Raw genomic sequence first — 20821 nt, 5'->3', positions numbered from 1 at the left:
TTATTCCTGTGAACTATGGAGGTACTATAGTAAAGTTAAACCATGTCCCTGAGTGTAAAAATAGCCATTTGGTGGATGCTGTTATCTCCCTATTCACACAATTCCTAACAAAGACACTCTTTTACTCCCTCTTGTCCCTCACTCAGCTCTCTCTCGCATGGTCCTGTGAATCCAAGAAAATGCTAAAGCAATGTGATAGAGAAGCCAAACCAAAGACAAATCTCTCCTCAATGACTTAAATATGGGTTCCAATCCAATCCAAAAAGCTCTTTGTGGCATGTGTTTCTGTGGAATGAGTCTTAGAGGTAGATAACTGTAAGAGATCAGCCATTTAGGAATCATTACATTTCATTTTGTATTCATAAAGCTCCTATGATGAAATGTTTCAATCTTCTCAATATGTTTCACTGTCTGTTGCAGACAAACTGCAAAGCAATTTATGCTTCCGGATTATTTAGCAAAACATTAGATAGGTTTGGGAATATGAAACATTAACAGCTTAAAAGTCCTGAACCCTGTCAGATGTGCCTCATGCTGTTGTATTCACGGCTGGTTTGTGTTATACTGAGCTTTGTTGATGTTCATGTATTCTGTCCAGAAAATCTTGGAGGTCCAAGCTCAAACATTCAGTCGTCTATATGTGGGTTTTCTGCTTTGTGGGCTCCCAAAGCGTGTTGCTAGTGGGCTGAATAAAACCAAAACAAATAATTTATGCATTGAAAATAAAGTTAGCGTGCCACACATGATATTTTAATGTAAACCATAACCCTATTGTTTATTAATTCCAATAATTTATTCAGCTGTGTTATGAAAGTGTTTTGTTTTGTTTTTTAATAAAACAGATCAAGAGTTGATTTGGGTTTATCTTGTTACTCCACAATGCATTGTTGCAAATTCTGTGACATAGACAAATATTAAACAAAAATGGCAGAACACATCTCATATCAGCATTGTCAAGTGTTTTTGACTGAGTCAAACTCTGCCAGTCTGCAGAAGGAGACCTATAATTGTACAAATTGGAGATAATTAGAGCCTGTATTGTATTTATGAAAGGTAATCACCAGCTGCTTAAACAATAACACAATTCAGCACACAGTTGCAAATCTCTGTTGTATATCCTGTCTTCAGTGCAAGATGAAAACAGTCAAATGCCTACTTACAAGTGAAAATCCTTTGTCAACATGTGTTTAATTCTGCTCCAAGACACATTAACCAACAGTTACAAACAGCTTAACAGTATTCAGAATTAATCCATAGCTACTGTATACTGTACTGTGTAAAGTAACACTTTGAAATTTAGGATAGTGATAATTAACTGCGTAATGAACTGATTAACACTGTCCTTCAGAAAAAGTTCATTCTGACCAAGAAGATGCAATACACACGTCCTTTTCTGGGGGTCAAGGTTACATTATTAAGTATTCTTAGTTAATAGCCTTGTAGTTGCAGAATAAAGCGTTAGTAAGTAGTTTAAAATGGCTACAAAAAGAGCCACGTTGCTACTAATATGCAAGCTAATAAGCAACTATTAAATATGTGTATCTTAATATGAAGTGTTACTGTGCTTTTAAGTTCTTGGCTCTCTTCCTCTGGCAGTAATCGGCTAAGTGGATTTAATTATCACAAAACACTTGTCATTATGTCACACTGAATCAAATCTAGAACTTCATCCTATCTTGCAGCTTTCGTTGCATTTTAAAAATCTGAAAAATGTTTAACCACATCCTGTTGTCTGATTCCATAATTAATAACATTAAGAAGCGACTTCTAAATTAAAATCTGGGTTGTTTGTTTGTTGATTAGCCTCCCCAAGACTAAGAGGCTATAATTATGGTGATTACTGAATATTTAGAGTGGCATAATTGTAATAATGGGTGAAAAGCTGGTGGGATGATCAAGTTTAAGTGATCCTTTATTGAGCCAATTTGTTGTACATAATTCCTTTCTCCTGTCCATTTTGTTTTATTTCCCTCTGTGTCTCTGTTGCTTTCTCTCTCTGCTTCAGTTCTCTGCTTTCACACTTTCTGAGACAGCTGGTTTTTGATTGATGATGTTTTCTCCAGCGAGTGTGCCTTTACAGAAAAGTTTCAGACCATTTCTAATTCCAGCTCTCATTCTCCTGACTGCCATGACGCACGTAGGTTTCAGTCACAGCCCATTTCACGCTCACAACCACCACACCGACCAGCAGGAAACAGCTAAAAAATAGAAGAGCTGTGTAATATTGTTTATATCAGATCATATGAGATTGCTTATCGTCTTCTTTTCTCTTGTGTCTTTGGATTCCTTTCCACTTGGCATACTGTTTCAGTAAAGACTGGACAACAGATTTTAGCTCCGTGGATGAGCCACATACTGTTCAACAGCAGTCCTCTGTTTTGTCCTTTCAGGAGGTGCTCGCTGCTGCAGTTTTTCAGAGGGAAAATTAAAAAAGAAGTCATGGTTGTGTGGGTCATAAAACAACAATGATTTCATTTGTAATGATCTAATAACTAGACCAAGAGTGCAGTCATGCATGCTAGCAGCTCTGTGCGGCTGTATTTAGGCACAGTGGTGCTTTGAGCTAAATGCTAATAACTGCAGGTATAACGTTTACCATGTTCACCATTTTAGGTTAGGATGTTAGCATACTAACATTTGCTTATTGGCACCAAAGACAGCTTCAGGTGCAGCTTATTCATCCTCTGGAGACCATGTCTGCACAACCTTTGTGCCAGTCCGTTTCATAGATGTTCAGATATTTTACAGGACAAGTGAAAACTTTTCACATGCTGGTGGTGCTGAAGAAGTGTGTGTGTTGAAGTCAGCCATTGAGGCTGGAGGCATGTTGCACCTGTACTGTGGAAAACTGTATTTCATGTTAACCATATATACACATACCAGATATTTTTATAGCAGACTTAAAACATGTACATTTATTTATGAAGGTACTGATACTCATATGGTTTGAAGCGTTGACCGACACAGGTTGTGAGACACATTTGCAAACATGTTGATAATTACTATCATTATATTTTAACTGCATTATCATATATATATATTCTTTTCTACACCTGAACAATAGGTTTCATTATGTGGTGATTCAATGTGTGGGGGTGGTTTCTGCACAGTGCACAATAACATATATTATACTTTTGTATTAATTTTATATTATGTTAACATATTACTCATGTTTTAATTTTGGTTTTGGTTTCTTGGCTGCCTGCAGGGAAATATATGCAGATTCCTGATCCTGCCTGATATCCGTTCTGTATTCTGCCTCTCCAGTGCCCATTTGCTTGCATTAATACATCTGAGACAGGAAATAAGAGGAAGAGATTTCCTAACAGCATGATTTTACAATGTGTTTATGTAAGACGTGACTCAACTCTCTTACAATTATATGAAGCAGTAGATGCCAGAATATGTCCAGTCCTCCAGAGTATTTTTATATAAACATTTTGTTCTTGATTTAATCAAATTTAATCAAGTCGATTTGTCCAATTTCGTAAGTTTTGTGTGGTTTGCCTCATTTGTTCGATTCTTTATAAACACATTCTCCACGGGATATGTAATTATTTTACTTCAAACTGTGTTGCTCTATGTTGCTACTTCGCCTGGCAACACAGACACTGCTGGTGATGCCAGACGATTATGTTGAGTTTCAATACAAACAGACTGTGCTGAAGACAGAGCAGAACCTAAAATAAGAGAATAGAAAAGACGATTATATATAAAACTCAAGCTGGTGCAAAAAGACAAGAATTTTTGAATTTCCATAACTGTCACTGCAAAGAATTAAAGGTATGCGTTAATACTACACGTGCAAAACAAAATTACAAATTTCATCTGATTGGCAGTACCTGTAGGAATTACACTGACAGATCTCAGACTGTCCTGGGGGATAAATTATGATATAAATATAATGTCATGTGTTCAAAAGTTTCAAGCCCTTTTGATGAAACCATACTGTACTTGTCAGTTATCTCATAAGACGTGCAGCCCGCTACTGCCCCCCCAGACTAAAAAGAGGTAAAGCAACCAAATCAGGCAGTCCTCCTCTGTGAGCCTCTCTCTCTCTTTTACACATCGATGAGACAATGAATCAAGGGGAATTTTGTCTTTGTGCTCACATGGGAACAGAACATTGGCTTCTATACTCAACCAAGCACAGGCTATAATGTAATTAGCCACCCTGTAAAGCAATCGATCTCAATACACCCTAACACATACTCACACACAGGCTTAAAGAGTGTCCTTTTCCACCCCCAGTTGTTAAGTGATGAGCACTTCAGAGGTAGTCTGCTAGCTCTGCTCAGGTTTCTCAAACACGTCGTGAGACAGAGCAAGGATGATTTTATTTTGTGTCACACTGATGAAAATGTCATAAAACAAACAAAACAAGCTAAGACACCAGTGACATTTGCTCCTAGGCTTGTGCACCTGTGCTCAGCATCTCCAGTAATGGGAGGGAAGGATTAAGAGCTGAGTGAGGATGACACATATCGCTCCAGGACACCCACAGCGTTACCAGACCGGTCCCATGATGCTCCCTGAATCCACATATCATGCCCAGTCTGACAACCCAGGACACAAGGGAATGAGAGAGTAACAAACATATCTATAACCTCTGGCACAGTTTGCCAGCAGTGAAAGAAGTGCTCAGATCTCTTGCTTCAGTAAAAATATCAGTACAGCAATACAGAAATTCTACAGCCAAAGTCATACAGTAAGGATGCAGCTTAACTAAAGAAGAAGAAGAAGAGTAAAAAAAAAAAGTAAAAGTACAGATTTTGCAGCAAAACAGTAAGAAGCAATTTCTAACCCAGTGACTTTAAGGACATTCCATCTCTCCAATTCAACACCAGATCTGAGGCACCAGGTCCCCCGACATGACCCCTTTTTTTAATACACAGCGAAGAGCTCTTGGAGGCGTTTTAATAAAAAAGCCTTTGACAGGAAGAGTCACTATTCCCTCATGATCCTCCCCTCCTGGTCAGCGTCAAACCAGAACTTATAAATTAATCCCTGAAACACAAAGCGGTGTTTGAAACGCACACTTCACCACACTTACTACACAGCACAGAACAATATTCTACATCGGTGAGTAAAGGCAGTACTGTTTGAACTCTTAAAAAGCTCCATCGGTACGTTTCTAAAATTTTCAATTGTTTTTGGTTCAAAAAGTTTGTTTCTAATCAAAGCATTTCAATCTTTAAAAGAGAGAAAGGACTGTCAAAGGGTTGAATTGCAGTTGGTCATTTCCATTTAAATTGTATTAGTTTGATATTATTCACTGAGATTAACCAATACACTTTTCGTATTAGGATTAAGAAGTGATTAACTCCATCTTGCAAAAGTCTGTGGACAAAATAATGTGGATGAGTTTAGTTTAAGTGGCTTTCGCCTCATCTCACATCCCTCGTTAAAGTTGGGACGTGACTGGAAACATTTAGACGAAGACCATTATACATGGTAAAACCATATTTGATAGCAAATTATGAGCATTTAATGTGTCTTCAGTGTCTTAAAGTGTTTCCTTTTAAAATCTTTAATGAGAACATCTGTGCTTTCATCTGAAATGTGTTACAAAAGCTGCAAAGATGGTGAGAACTGAGTTTACTGAATTGTTATTGTTGTTGCTCAAAGTTCTGAATGATTTAAAATTTTAAACAACATCAGAAAAAAAGCAGATGAGGACATTGTTTTCAATTTTGGTGTTTAGTAACAGGCAACATGTTATAAATGTTTTAATGTGATTAATCTGTGTTTACAATTAGAAACAGCAACAAGTACAATGAATAATTCCCATCTTTAATCACACATGCCTCTAAATTTTTAACAAAACTGAGATAATATCTTATTTTATTTTATGAATACATCTAAAACAGTTAATTATACTGTAGGGTATTCAGCACCTATTTATAAATACTCCAGACTTTAATATTCTGTTTTGCTTATTTAGTTTTTAGTAGATATGCCTGAAGAAAAACACAATTGATTAAGTCTTCCATCTCCCGGGACGATCTTCTTGGTAAAGAGCTTCACTCCTCCGTCGGTGTGATTAGTCCCACAGGAGTGTGTGTGGCCTGAGGTAGAGCCGGCAGCAGAGGGAGGTGAGAAACACAATCCACTGAAGGAGCAAGGGGAAGAAAGGTCCACATTAAACCAGAATAGGCCCCTTGATGGCAGCGCAAGGAACAATCACAGCCTCTGGCTCCAATAGTTCATTCAGCAGACAGAGCTCAGGTGTATTGCCTATGAAGACTCTAACAAATTTCGAAGACTTTGTGCAAATCAGCCTGACTCAGAGCCGCTGTAAATAGTCCCATAGCCAAGAAAACAACCTGACATTCAGCTTTTGTATTAAAAAAACAGCATAAAAAGCTTCCATTTGTGGTGACTCCTGTAGGGACCAAAGACAGAGACACAGAGCTCAAGGCCCAGGACACTTATAATGGTTTGTTTCATGTCTGACTCCACTTATTATTCCATCAATCCATTCATTATTGCATCTATTTTCCAAATGATCATCTTTTTCTGGTCAGAAATTATCTTTAGGAATAGCTAAATGTCAGAATCTGGCTTTCAAGAGCTCCAAGAAATTATCCGATTTGCAGTCTTAAGCACTTGTCTACGTGTAGAATGTGAATCTTGCCATTTTACATTGGGAATAGCTGCCCTTTTATTCTGCTACAAAAGGGTGGTGCATTTAGTATGAGTCCCTTAAGTGAGTTAGATGTCCCTGCATACAGGGAGTCACGGTTCCCAGAGGAAGGTCCGCTCACGTACAATAACAAGATAACCGCCTGCGGAGAAGCCCTGACGGTGTTTGCAACATGTTTTCGCTCCCTGAGAACTGTCTCACCTGCTCTGCGGTTAGTTTAACTCTACAGAGAACAAACTCCTCAGCAGATTAGACAGAAGGATTCTAATGAACAGCAGTATATCTAACATGACACTGAGCTGGAAAACACGCTGAAATCCCCTTGATAAACACCTGGCTTTAATTGCAAATTGTGTCATTGTAGCTGAGTGAGTGCTGTCCAGAAGGTGGTAAATATGCGAAACCTTGATCACCACTATTCTTATTCTTCTCCCATCAGAGTCCTGGTTTTGCAGTTGTAAAATCATGGAGAGAAATGTATCTCCACCATTCAACTCCACCTCTCTCCCGACTCAACTCCCTCTCAATACCACCATCAATGCCACAGTAAAACCCTTCAGCGTGTTTGACGGGTGTGAGCAACAGGTGGAGGGAATTCTCTTTGACCTCACCCTGCAGTGCATCAATGTAGTCGTGGGAATCCCTGCCAATTTACTTGTCATTGCAATCCTCATCTACAATCGCAAAGAGCCATCCACTTCGGACATATTCTTGGGCTGTCTGGCGTTCATGGACATCTATTTTGGTGTAAAGACCCCTGTCACCTTACTGAACCTTTATCACTGGCAGAGCAAGGAGGTGTGGTCCTCTATCAAGTTCTCCTACGGTGTGAAAGATACCAGCGGCCCGCTGTTTCTCTCCTGTATCTGCTTAGATCGCTTTGTGGCTGTGCTCTTCCCAGTTAAGTTTGGGCAGCTTAAACACATCAAGTACAGGTTAGGCCTTTCAGTGCTGGTATTCTGCCTCACCTTTGCCTACTCAGCAGCCAAGACTGTAGGAGGCCTCCCCAACTTTGAGAAGGTGTTCACAGGTGAGATCCTGGCGACATTCGCGTGGATGGTTCTGTGTAATGTGTGCATCCTGTGGGCCCTGAAAAAGTCCCATCGTGCAGGGAAAGATGAGATGCACCCCACAAAGAAGAAGGCCTTCAAGACAGTCCTCTATATCCTTGGTATCATTATATATTGCTACTTGCCACCTGTTGCGCTGTTTCCTTTTGAGGACCACTACTCCCCTGCTGTGTTCCGCTGCTATGTGCAACCAGTGGGATTTGCTTTCCTCAACATCAGCAGCACCATCCAGCCACTTGTCTATCTCGTTCGTCTGGACAAGGTGCCTTTCCTCTCAGACACCTGGGTGAAGAAGTGCTGCACCTGTGTCTCTGCAGAGAGCAGCAAAGCCCAAACAGCACAAAACCCACCTGCTCAGGTTTAAGAAGACCCAATACGCATATGGAACCTCATCTATTTGTCCAGAAAGAAGAAGGACAACACAACTGTGAATTCATGTTTTGTTTTTATGTTTTTAATTCCATTCTATTCAAAATATGTATTAATTGTTTCATGTTTTCATAGATCATGTTCTGGAACACTAATTTACACAAACAGCATGATGTTTATGTGTTTAAAGTGTCCCATGAATAATAAATATTTCTTTGCCTTTGGCGCCACCATGTGTACAAAAGAGACCAATAAACAGTGCCGTGCAGTCTGATCCCTCCAGTGTAGAGTACCTTGGACCAGAGAACTATTACTTCACTTTGTGTGTGTGTGTGTGTGTGTGTGTGTGTGTGTGTGTGTGTGTGTGTGTGTGTGTGTGTGTTTCTTACAGTGCATGGTGCTGAGCAGGTGAGAAACATCTACCTCATTCCAGTCCAACATAATGTGCTTATCATCAACAAAATAATCAATGAATACCTGCACAGCAGTATCATTCCTTTGGTGCTAAGTCACAGACAGTGCAAAAGAATAAAATGAAAGACTAAACAAACCGAAAATCAGTTATGGACTAACCTAAAATTTCTTGCTACTTTATTCAAACATTTACACACATCACACATTTGTCTCAAGAGCTTTCACAATCTTGAGACAAATGACTTGTGAAGACTTATGTGGTCTGGCAAAAATGTAGTTGGAGCCAGCAGTCAGTTAGCTTAGCTTAGCACATAGACTTGAAACAGGGGAAGCTGCTATGTTTTTGTACAGATTAAACAAGCAAGATATAACATGTAAATTAATGACTTACAAGGTTTTGAAATGTGGATTTGTTACATTTGGACAAAGGCAGGTTAGCTGTTTCTCCCTGTTTTCAGTCGAAGATAAGCGAACTGGCTCTTGGCTGTAGCTTCATGTTTATCATACAGACGTGTGAACGGTATCAATGTTCTTATTCGAGTCTCAGGAAAAAAAACAAATAAGTGTATTTCCCCAAATGTCAGACTGTTCCTTTAAGACGAAAAAGTAACAAAAACAAACTGCAAGTTACTGTGCATGCCCTCTGTGGGAGAAATTAATATTACAGCTGGTCAATCAACCAATCCCAGTTTTTCATCTCATCCATCAAGATAGAACTAGGATTATTTTCTTATATAATTAATAAAATAATCAATCTACTTATTGATGCAACATTGTGACAAGCACCTTCTCTGGCATTATTCTCAATGGATGAACGCACTGTGTATAAAAATACGGAATTAAAGCTTCTGTGAATGTGTGTGTAAATGCATAAATGAGTGTTTCATCTGCAGGGTCTAAAAAAGACACTGTCCCTTTGTTGTAATCCAGTTGCACTTTGACATGATTTGGCATTCTTGGAACAGCCAGTGAGGTGGGTGGCGATGTCATGGCCCTGAACTTTCCATCCCGGAAACACAGGGTCCAGAAGCCGTTCTCAGGCCGAGCGGCGATCTCAGCATTCCTAGGTATAGACAAAGAGGCCACGCCCAGGAGCCAGTCCTGATTACTTCCTGTTTCCACGACCCAGTGGTGACTTCCTGAACCCAGCGCGGTCATGCCAACCACCTCAGCGCTGATGTGGAAGCGCTCCGGGTTGTCAGGGCAACAGCTGAGCTGCTTTGAATAGTGGAGGGAAGTGAGGTCGTCGGACAGGATGAGGCAGGGATGTGCTGTGTTTGGGTCCAAAGTCACAGGAGCTAAAAGACGGGAAATTAACAATACAGAAAGTATGATTTATTAAACAGGGTATGGGTTGACGAGTTCCACTCTTTCAACCTCTGAACCTAAAGAAAATAACAATTATGTGTACTCACTATAGTCAATATGGTCCAGCATTTTCTCCCAGACTCTGTGCTTGAGGTTGCAAAGATGCTTGGTCACATCAATCAGTAACCCAGACATGTCGTCTGAACCAAGTGCAACGCTTTTTCCTCTGTGAGAACAACAGATATCTTATGCTGAGAATAACACACCAAAGCAAGAAAGAGTGTAAACTGACCTACCTTTCCTGAGTGGATTTGAAATTCTGGAAGATAGAGAAATTTGCCATCAAGGTGAGGTTTTTTTTGGGAACAGTGATTAAAAAGTTGATGTATACTGGACTGTGCAGACCTTCAGCAAGACCATATCATCTTCTTTCAGTTGCTCCTGTATGGCTGCGATGGTCTCAGTGAGGGACAGCATTTCGGCTGAAAGTTCTTTCATCTTATCCTTCATCCCTGCAATCTTCTCTTCTTCTTCCCGTTTCACAGCTGCTATTCTTTCTGACTCTTCTTGGTAGAGGACTTGATAGAGCTGCTCAAACTGGCTCTTGATCAGTCTCTGTGTTTCCAGCGCCTGACTCTGAGGGAGGTTATTGCAAATTCTGGGTTTATATGACCAGATATTTTTACTCCAAACCAAATATCTGTCATCTCATCACACTTTACCTTGATATACTTGAACATGTCCACAGAGGTTGTTTGAATTCTCTTGAGGCTTTTCAGTTTATCTTGCAAGCTCTTCAGGGATACAGAAAGTTCATCCTGAAAATCAAGCGGGCCTCAGTCAGCAGAGATCAGATGGCTTAACATAATTATCTTTCATGTTTTGACTACGTTGGATACTTTAAGCCTGGATCCATAACTGAAAGAACAGTTTGTAATCAGGGCAAACTTGTGGGACAGCATTCTACCTTTAGGTGTTACCTTAAATACTTTAGCTCAGCAAAAACAGCAGAGTCAGTTTAGGTTGCTGTTACAATGTAGTTTGGAAACACACTGATATGTTTATCTCTCCTACCCTGTAGTCCAGCACGGCCTCTTCTATTGGCGAGCAGTCATGAGTCTTGTGCAGTTTGGAAGATTGACACACCACACAGATGGGCTGCTTATCAACCAGACAGAAGAGTTTTAGCTTCTCCCCATGCAGACTACAGTTCATCTTGTCTTCCTCCAGCTGTGAACTCCTGACCTGCAAAACGGCTTCACAGACATTTTTCAGAGCCAAATTGGAGGGAGCACTGGACTTGGAGGTTTTTTTCCGGCATACTGGACAATCACGTAACCCTCTGTCCCAGCAGCGCTTCAGACAGCTCCTGCAGAAGCTGTGACTACATGACAGCAAAACAGGGTCCGTAAAGATGTCACAGCATATTGGGCATGTAAGATCCTCCTCTGGGAGTGACATGATCATTAGATTGTCATGTGCACTGCGGTAAATCCACAGTTTAAAACAGCAGAAGTCCTCACTTTCCTCACGTTCCTCACTTTCAAATCCTGAAAGTTTCCTCTGTCTGTAGCGTGCCTAGTTAAACTTGTCTGCTGAAAGCCTCAGAGCACACTGACTGCCTGTCTATTGTTCTTGACATGAAGGAGCAAATGCTATTGGTTTTCCTGTGCATGACATGCAGCAATGCTGGGAAACAGGAAATAAAGCCCTATTGGCCAGTTTTGGATATCTTAAAAGTGGCTGGTAACTTGCTGCATGTTTGGAATGTCGTCATTCAGGACACAAATGTGAATGTTTCAGTGTTGACATTCGTGTTAACAGCCCAAGGCTGCATGCAGACAAACCTTTCCGACCTACTTATTAACTCGCGGGTACCAATTGAAAACTGGGGGTTGTCAGGTAAAAACAATTATTTCTCACACTAGACATGCATTTGGTAGCAGTGTTGCTGTTGCTGTCTTCACATTATTGTTTCTATCTTTTAGATGGTGACTTTTGACACAAACTGGCTAAACCAGCTCAGTCAGAAGATTTTTTTTTTACCCCAGCTCGATTTTATTACCCTGAGCATCAGGTTACTAAGCAGAACTTATGAAAATGTGTGAATGCACTCCATACAGGTTATTGATAATATTGGCTGTAGGTTTTATGTGACTGTGCCTAATATGTATGTGCTTTACATAATTAGTGTTTTGTCTTAATAACACACAATATTAATGCTGCAGGTCAATTGTCTATTCACATATTAGGGAATTGAGGAAAATAAATCAGAATGAAGACTGCCAGCGTGAAATACACAGCAGCCAAAAATAGATGAAACAACACAGTGAACATCCAATCTGCAAGCCGACTTTTCTGAAGAGAAGGAGCGTTGCATTTACTCATGTGGCTGCAGGTTGTTATTCCAAGTGACAGTTTTTTAGAAGAATCTAATTTTAGATGTGTCCTTGATTTCTCCTTGATTTTTCCAAGCTTTTGAACACATTTCTGCACAGAACGAAGCCTGTGGATTATTTTGTCCCAAATTTCTTATATTTGAAGCACATTAGGAGGAAAGATTACAGCAAGAAAAACCTGTTTCAGATGTTCATGAGTATTCTTTCTGTTTATAGACAGAATTGAAAATTCTAAAAGTATCCCGTAATGGACTTATTTTTAATAACTGTAAAGGTTTCACTCCAGTTTTATTCATATTTACTTGATGGACAAAAGTTATTTATGAAATTTCATCTCCGACTGACCTGTACTTGCCCTTTTGTGCTTTGCTTTGTTTTGGTTTTTTTTTCCTTATGTAACCATGAGTATATGACAGCGTTTGTCAAAAAATGGGTTCCTCTAATTAAAAGAAGTAAAGCTCACTTTTCTTGGCCCTACATGCCTGCACATCCTGGAAAAGTTCAAGAAGTTCTTGATACTTTTGGATAAAGGCCTAAGTTGATACTTTTCATCAGTACATGTACTCTTCAGGCTACATTTGATATGTTTTTGTCCTTTCAGTCCTGATAAATGGTGCATTGGCATGTGCCGCTAGAATGACCTTGCTCTAAGAGTGTGTAGCTATGCAGGAAACAGGAAATGAAGTCTATGTAATGTCCCCTAAAGTGATGGGAAAAAAGACTCTGTGTGTGTGTGTGTGTGTGTGTGTGTGTGTGTGTGTGTGTGTGTGTGTGTGTGAGGATGTTATTGATGACTGATGCAGCTCCTCGCCTCCTATCCAACAGCTCCACGGCTCTTGGTTCCTCCCTCTCTCCTCCGGTCTTTGGTTGCCATGGCGATGACGTAAGGTTGCGCCACCGCTTCAGTCCAATAGGTGGTCTCAGAGGCGGCGTAACAGATCTCGGACACCCGACCGCAGGCACCATCTTCCTCTGAATCTCTGCAGCTCAGGAATCGTCTTCTACCCGACCGTCCTCTTATCCATCCGTCTAAAATGCGCGAAATTGTGCATTTGCAGGCCGGTCAGTGCGGAAATCAGATCGGAGCCAAGGTATTTTGATTGTGATTTTTTTTTTCTCTTTTTTTTCTATATTCGCTTTTGCATTCATTCGCTTCCAGGCTTCACGCCTCGGTGAAGCCGCCTAATCCATCCTCAAGGAATTTTCTAGAATAAAGTCCAGGCAGCGTCTGGACTGAAGCTTCGTGCAGTGACAAAACATCACGGAGGATTTGCATTAATATTCTGGGCAGGATTTACTTTGGTCTCAGGATTCGTGCATGTTTATTTTGATTTATGCGAAAAATAATTCAGTAATAATTGGATGCAAAACTAGCTTTTGTTTTTTTGTTTGTTTGTTTGTTTTTTCTCCCTTCTTATCGGTTACCACTAATAACGGTAGTAATAATGCGGGGCTAACCTTTTTTTTGGTGCCGTAGCATCAGCCCCTCCCACACGCACACACACACACGCACATTTTTTCTGACCTACTTCACCTGTGACTCTTTTCAAGCCAATTGCTGTTGAAAATGGCCTTAGTTTAACCATTTAAAATTATTGTTTTATTTTAATATTGCATGCTTATATATTTAGTAATTTCCAGCTTGCTCCCCTTTCATAGTACATTTTGTTCTTACAGCATTGGAAACACTGTTACTTATGAGATTACTGCCATCTGCCTGATTGCTCCTGAGACAATCTGCATTTCAGACTAATAGACTGCACATTTAACCTGCATTCAACAAGAGAATTAAAGAGTCTTGCAGCTTTGCATGTTTAAAAATAGCTTCCTATAAAGTGGCTTTATGCTATTTCGGACTGCTGGGAATCCTGTTACTGTTCCCTACTTTCAGCGCATTGAATTATTATTAGTAGTAATCGTAGTGTTATCGTATTTTTCCTTTATTTTATTTTTGCTGTGGGCTAAATTAACATCTACCTCCTCTACTTCCATGCTTATTTTTTCTCAGTTCTGGGAGGTGATCAGTGATGAGCATGGCATTGATCCCACCGGTACCTACCATGGTGACAGCGATCTGCAGCTCGACAGGATCAGCGTCTATTACAATGAGGCCACAGGTAAGCTGCAGATTCAGGTATAACACACAACAGAGCAAACCGGCCAGTTTCTTCTCCTCCCTCACCCCCCAGCTCTCCTACTATGCACCATCTGCGTTTTACATCAAACGCATCATGCTCAATAAGCGCATAACATTTTACAAGGAGTGACATTGTTGATCCATGATTTCAGGTGGGAAGTATGTGCCCCGAGCCATCCTGGTGGATCTGGAGCCTGGCACGATGGACTCAGTGAGATCCGGTCCCTTCGGGCAGATCTTCAGACCCGACAACTTCGTCTTTGGTAAGCTATGTGAATGGAGTCAAGAAGCACTCACCTGTAATCACATCAGAAATGAATTCCTTAAGAGTAGCTCGCTGAGTTTCCTGCATCAATGAACGGCCATTCTCTTGACTGCAGGTCAGAGCGGAGCTGGAAACAACTGGGCCAAGGGCCACTACACTGAGGGAGCCGAGCTGGTGGACTCCGTCCTGGATGTAGTGAGGAAAGAGGCTGAGAGCTGCGATTGCCTCCAGGGTTTCCAGCTCACTCACTCCCTGGGTGGGGGTACTGGCTCTGGCATGGGCACCCTGCTCATCAGCAAGATCCGCGAGGAGTACCCTGACCGCATCATGAACACCTTCAGCGTGGTGCCTTCTCCCAAGGTGTCCGACACTGTGGTGGAGCCATACAATGCTACTCTCTCTGTACACCAGCTGGTAGAGAACACAGATGAGACCTACTGTATTGACAATGAAGCTCTCTATGATATCTGCTTCCGCACCCTCAAGCTCACCACCCCCACTTATGGAGATCTCAACCATTTGGTGTCTGCCACCATGAGCGGGGTGACCACCTGTCTGCGTTTCCCTGGCCAGCTCAATGCTGACCTCCGTAAACTGGCTGTCAACATGGTGCCCTTCCCCCGTCTGCACTTCTTCATGCCAGGCTTCGCCCCCCTCACCAGCAGGGGCAGCCAGCAGTATCGCTCCCTGTCTGTGCCCGAGCTCACCCAGCAGATGTTTGACGCCAAGAACATGATGGCTGCCTGCGACCCACGTCACGGCCGCTACCTCACCGTGGCCGCAGTCTTCAGGGGCCGCATGTCCATGAAGGAGGTGGATGAGCAGATGTTGAATGTCCAGAACAAGAACAGCAGCTACTTTGTCGAATGGATCCCAAACAATGTGAAGACCGCCGTCTGTGACATCCCACCCCGTGGCCTCAAAATGGCTGCCACTTTTATCGGCAACAGCACGGCCATCCAGGAGCTGTTCAAGCGCATCTCCGAACAGTTCACCGCCATGTTCCGCCGTAAGGCCTTCCTCCACTGGTACACCGGTGAGGGCATGGATGAGATGGAGTTTACCGAGGCCGAAAGCAACATGAACGACCTGGTGTCCGAGTACCAGCAATACCAGGATGCCACCGCAGAGGAGGGCGAGTTTGAGGAAGAGGGAGAAGAGGAAGTTGCCTAAACCCTCACTCTGCCCAGCTGCCAAATCTCATTTCACCTCACCCATAAACCGTCTCCATCCCTTTCATCCCTCTCCATCCTGCATTGAATGGTTCATCACACTCTGAAAAACTGCTCCCCTTTATATAGATTTCTGTTGCTCTAGTGATAGACATTGATGTTAACAGATACTCGTGAAGTTTTTTGGTTGAAATGTGTTTTTGTATGTTGTGAATGCACTGAATTATTTGCATCTGTTCTATCATTGCCTTGCAGAGTTCAAAAGCAAGCGATTTTAACTGTGAAGTGAGGATGATTAAAATGTTATTAAAAAGCCACTTTTGCTGCCTCTGAGTTTTTATTGAATGATGTTACAGCACTTCAGTGTCTGCCCTGCATCATGCTGAAAGGGGAAGAACGACATGATTCCTGACGTCTGTTAAAACATGTTTTTGCTCTTCAATTTAACCCTTTATATAAATACTGAATAGTTAGTAGCCTGTAATTGTACCTATGGGACAATTAATCTAAAGGGGAAAAGTTATGAATGAAGATGAAAACAAGACCAAAAATATTAGTAGTTTAGTGGTTTTCATACAAAATTCCAGTGAACATGCAGTCTGGGCTGATTATATAAGCTCTAATTGCTGAAGTGTAGATAGGTTTGTCTTATCAGTGACGTCACTGAATATGACGTTTCTTTCTTCTCCAGAACTGTGACTCAGTAACTGCCAATCCAATATTATCAGTGTGTGGTTATGAGAAGCAAATTACTTCCATAAACTTCCACGTGTGTCTTTTATAAATCCTGCCTTGGTAAGTTGTCAATTTTAAGAAATAGGTAAATTCAGCTTATTTGAGGGTGGCCTGAATGTGGAGACCTTCCCATACTTAACAAGCTCATTACGAGTCCAAACTAAGACAACAGTGACTGCAAAAAATAACTTTGTATTTTGAGTTATTTCCAGTCTGGAGTCAATGTCAATGTCATTGTTAAATAACAATGACCACCTTTCCTCTAGTTCCCAAACATTTGATCTATAAAATACCTGTACATAAAAGATTATACTCTCTCTACATTTTTTCCATTCAGTTTTAGATAACCTTTTTTTCCCCCAGAGAGACTAACAATGGCGTCAGTGTTCGAGTGACTTTCTCGGGTACAGTCTGAGAGCTTGTTGCAGGAGCTGAACTTTTCACTCTCTTGACTATCAGGACTCCCTGTTTTATCACCTTAGAGTGAGAAGTGGCATACAAATACATGGTTATGGTTTCTTTTAGGGTTTTTTTGTATATGGAAGATATTCATTTTCATTAAATGTTCCCCTGCGTCATACTCAGAATTCTATTTTGACTGGGACTGCATCTGGTCAATATAATAGTTCTTTAAGCAATCGTGTATTTTAAACAAAAACAATACATAAGAACAGGATGACATCCTCAGAGATGCTTTAAATAGTTTCAGTGCTTTATAAAGTTTAATTATTCAACTATTTTACAAACATTTTATAGTAAACATGTTATTTATCTAACAAAAGCATAAACAAGCATGTGATGCCGTAAAACATCTGCTTGACTATGATGCAATGTGCACAGCATGGCTGATCTGATTTTTTCTTAATGTGACTTGAAATTACTGAAGTAATACTTGAAGTGTAAACAACTCCTTGATTTGCTTGACAAAATTTCCCAGTATAACCTAATTTTTAACACACAGCAGTCTCTCTAAAATCAAGAGTTTTTGCACTGCAATAAGATGTTTAATTACACTCATTATTAGACTAAAAAATTGTCTGAATTTTAAATGCAATGGAATCAACACGACTCTCAGAGGCAAAAGTTTGAGGTAAAAGATTGGTATCATATTTTTGCCAGTGACTGAATCAAATCACCACAGGTGCATGGGAAATGGTATATTAAGGTAACTGAAAGAAAAACCTTAACTGAAATGATTAGTGGTGATAAAATACTGCAGTTCTTGTTTCATTTGTGCAGAGGAAATGTTCAAAGCCTTCTTGAAATGTTCGTTGTTCTTAAAATCCACTAGACCCATAAATCCAGGTGCTCTCCTTCATAGTTCGTGCAGGAACTATTCACTGCTTGCTGAGAAACATGGGAAGATTTGTCTTTCATTCATCAGCTCAAAGGAAAAAGAGCCTTGTCGCACAGGAACGCCGCCATGCAAATGTTTGCAGCCTGTGTCCAAAGCGCAAAATGTCAAATGAGTCTTTCCTCCTTTGGTAACTTAAGTGCATCTGGTGCAGCCACACTGCTTGCACCAGACTGCTCCTCAGCACTGGGTCTATACGTCCCTTCAGTCTGTCTCTTCTTCTTCACCACGCAGAGAAGCCAGGCGAGAACAGCCAAGCCTATGGCCAGAACACCCAGGATGACCGTAGGGGCCACGATAGCTGCAATGTTGGGCCCCTGTGAATGGAAAATACAGGAAGGTCAATCTGGTGACACTGGACACTTCTGTATATCATTTACTGGTCATGATAAAAGTTTTTCACTCACAGCAGTGCTATTAGAAGGGGTTTCACTTCCAAGAGCAGTGTAATTCCCTATGAAAAGAGCAGAAACATCAGGAATACTGTAGTAACAATGCACATGCAGACTAATTTTCAGTGCCTGCCTGTGTATAATACATACAACTGAATATGGGCCTCCATCCCTGCTGGTAACTTTAGTTGTGTTACTGGTGAGCACATGTAAACAGGTTTTTGAATAACCAGGTGACCGCATGCAAGCGTATGTATCCAAATAAACTGGTTGGCTGTGCGCACAAGACAAAAGACAAAAAAACTGGCTTGAGATTTTTTTGTTGACAAACTAAAAGAGTAACAGGAAGCAGCTGAAAAACCTACTGTGACCTTTAAAACTGTTATTTATTCACATCAACTCCTTTTTAAATACAGTGCTAACATTACACAAGCAAAGAAAAAAGAAGAATCCAACAGCACAGCAGAAGTTGCTTTTAGTCTTATGCACACTTTAAAAGGCAACAAACACAAAAGGCAGCATGCCAGATTGTTCAGTCTATTGCTGTTCCCAGCCATGTTATCCATGACTAGCCATGTGACTCCTCAGGGATATCACGAAACTACATGGTAACTACTTGACCAAGAGAGTGACTGAGGAGGAGGAGAAGCACAGGAATGCAGTGTACTGCAGCGATACAGTCAGCTGAGTGAACAACACTCCTGTTTGAAATATGTTAAAAAAGAAAAACAATCTATTGTTGCTTTGTCTATGTAAAGCATTACAAAGGCGGGAATCACTTTAATTAGACTGCTTTGTTGTGGAAACTTAAACTCTGCCCTATCATTTTTGAGACAATCATTAACTTGGGTAAATAGTAAACTCTGCAAGGACACAGTACAACTTGATAACAAAAAGCAGTGGCTGCAAAAGACGGCAGCCACGCTCCAAAGAAAGTCAGATGTTTGTGAAATTGAATTCTTTTCCATATCTAATTATTGATATGCTAAATATACCTCTTACTCATACGGCAGAGTGTCTTACTTAATTTATTTCTCAGACAAGTGTACTTACAACATGCTGACAAGCCCATGCACGTTTCAAGTTTGCTGGAATGTCCCCTATGTTTTTCTTTTTAAAATCATTGCATGACTTAATGGTGTGTGTGTGTGTGTGTGTGTGTGTGTGTGTGTGTGTGTGCAGGAGTGGTCAACAGGATGTCTTACTTGTGTGTGTGAGTGCTGAGGATGAGGGGATGGTTACTGACTCACCCCACGCAGGATTACTGCTCAGTACCAGCAGTAAAACACTCCCAACCACAACTCCAGGTATGGCCAGCACATCCAGACACGCTTCCATCTCTACCCGTGACCAGCAGAGCCAACTGAGGGCAGACTGGGACTTTGGGGCATCAGCTTGGGTCCATTTCATCAGGTCCAACATTCACTATGTGGATTTATCTCAACAGCTGGAGACACATTATTGTCACTCATGTAAAGACCTGTCCTTTTTGGAATTTTCAGTACACTTTGACTCCCTGTGTAAAGTCCTTTATCCTCAATCTGAGGCTGAGTCAGGAAGCCAGCACCATACAACCACTGAGTCACACATTCAGCCTGATGTTGAATCACCCTGAAACCTGCCCCGACCACAGAGAAATTATACGCTATTCATACAAAACCTCAATACAGCTTTAAAGGTCCACCCCATCTCATTTGCAATAACATTATCATGTTTAGCTGCTTTTAATAAAGAAGATAAAGGTTGTAAAGTAAACTTAACACACGTACCCTTGATCCGGCTGTTTTTAGGTGATGGACGCAAAACGGGAAGCATCGAGCAGGTTGACTCCTCACGCGTGAACCATGTTACTTCCGCCTCACCTTGTCAAAAATGAAACTGCAACAAATGGTTTGGTCCAATGAAAATGACAGGTAACATTTTACGACGGAGAGTGTTTACTGAGAAACACTTGAATGGATGCAGGCAGCACAGTGCTACATTCTCAACTGCACTTCCAGTCGGTGTTTTATGTAAAGCAGTTTTTTTTTCCGTCTACTCTTCAAATCGCCATTGGTCACATGGTGCAGTTTCGTGTTACATTACCTGAGAGCGGTTATCCACCTGCAGCAGCGCGGACAGATACTCCTTTGTACAAAGTCGAGGAAAAGCGCAGTTTACTGAAGCAGAGCAGAGTCGATTTCTTCTGTTGCCACTGAAAAAAAAAATCCTAAGAATGGACTGCATCGAGTACCTTTATTGTCATCTGTGCAACATCATGGCTGTTCACCTCCTGGTACTTGTTTTAAACTGAACTGTTTTTTCTATGATGCCAGGTTTCAGTCACTTGCCTCAACCTGCTGGAGTACAATGCGTGTACTCGGTGCCCAGCTCTTACCTAGCAACCTGTGTGAAGGTGGCATGCAATAGCGCCTCCACTAGGTTTCATGTTACCCAACATGAGAAAGGATATCAACATTCCTGAGATATTTTAAGGATGAATTCGGCGGCCAGCTGGTCCAGTGGGCACTAATCCTCACCTAATCTCCCCTTCTCAGACGCAGAGGGGCAAAGAAAATGT

General features: G+C 41.2%; 4 protein-coding genes across 6 annotated transcripts; 2 read left to right on the top strand and 2 right to left on the bottom strand.

Moving 5' to 3' along the window:
- The first annotated feature begins 7111 nt into the window (after positions 1-7111).
- On the top strand, positions 7112-8080 carry LOC143333849 (G-protein coupled receptor 183-like). The gene has a single exon (XM_076752214.1). The coding sequence runs from the start codon at positions 7112-7114 to the stop codon at positions 8078-8080; it is 969 nt and encodes a 322-aa protein (XP_076608329.1).
- A 1178-nt stretch (positions 8081-9258) lies between these two features.
- LOC143334458 (nuclear factor 7, brain) lies at positions 9259-11431 on the bottom strand. The gene is made up of 6 exons (XM_076753271.1): positions 10882-11431; positions 10530-10625; positions 10213-10443; positions 10104-10126; positions 9915-10033; positions 9259-9797 (listed from the first exon to the last, which is right to left on the bottom strand). Exons 1-6 carry the CDS (start codon positions 11272-11274, stop codon positions 9259-9261), a joined length of 1401 nt encoding a protein of 466 aa, XP_076609386.1. The 5' UTR covers positions 11275-11431.
- Positions 11432-13136: 1705 nt separating this feature from the next.
- tubb4bl (tubulin, beta 4B class IVb-like) lies at positions 13137-16097 on the top strand. The gene is made up of 4 exons (XM_076752679.1): positions 13137-13297; positions 14215-14323; positions 14496-14606; positions 14724-16097. The coding sequence occupies exons 1-4, from the start codon at positions 13241-13243 to the stop codon at positions 15779-15781; spliced, it is 1335 nt and encodes a 444-aa protein (XP_076608794.1). The 5' UTR covers positions 13137-13240; the 3' UTR covers positions 15782-16097.
- A 1116-nt stretch (positions 16098-17213) lies between these two features.
- Positions 17214-20643, bottom strand: crb3a (crumbs homolog 3a). 3 transcript variants are annotated; one of them, XM_076753010.1, is made up of 5 exons: positions 20347-20643; positions 20031-20139; positions 19512-19708; positions 18277-18323; positions 17214-18186 (listed from the first exon to the last, which is right to left on the bottom strand). In XM_076753010.1, the coding sequence occupies exons 3-5, from the start codon at positions 19681-19683 to the stop codon at positions 17977-17979; spliced, it is 429 nt and encodes a 142-aa protein (XP_076609125.1). In that variant the 5' UTR covers positions 19684-19708; positions 20031-20139; positions 20347-20643; the 3' UTR covers positions 17214-17976. The 3 variants fall into 3 exon arrangements, with proteins under 3 accessions (XP_076609125.1, XP_076609123.1, XP_076609124.1); XM_076753008.1 differs by lacking the exon at positions 20347-20643 and having other exon boundaries at positions 17837-18186; positions 19467-19708; positions 20031-20133; XM_076753009.1 differs by lacking the exons at positions 20031-20139; positions 20347-20643 and having other exon boundaries at positions 17837-18186; positions 19467-19784.
- Positions 20644-20821: the final 178 nt, after the last annotated feature.

The sequence above is a fragment of the Chaetodon auriga genome, chromosome 16 (genome assembly GCF_051107435.1).
Source record: "Chaetodon auriga isolate fChaAug3 chromosome 16, fChaAug3.hap1, whole genome shotgun sequence".
NCBI lineage: Eukaryota > Metazoa > Chordata > Actinopteri > Chaetodontiformes > Chaetodontidae > Chaetodon > Chaetodon auriga.
Note: the sequence above shows the minus strand (reverse complement) of the source record. Positions and strands in the feature narration are given on the sequence as shown.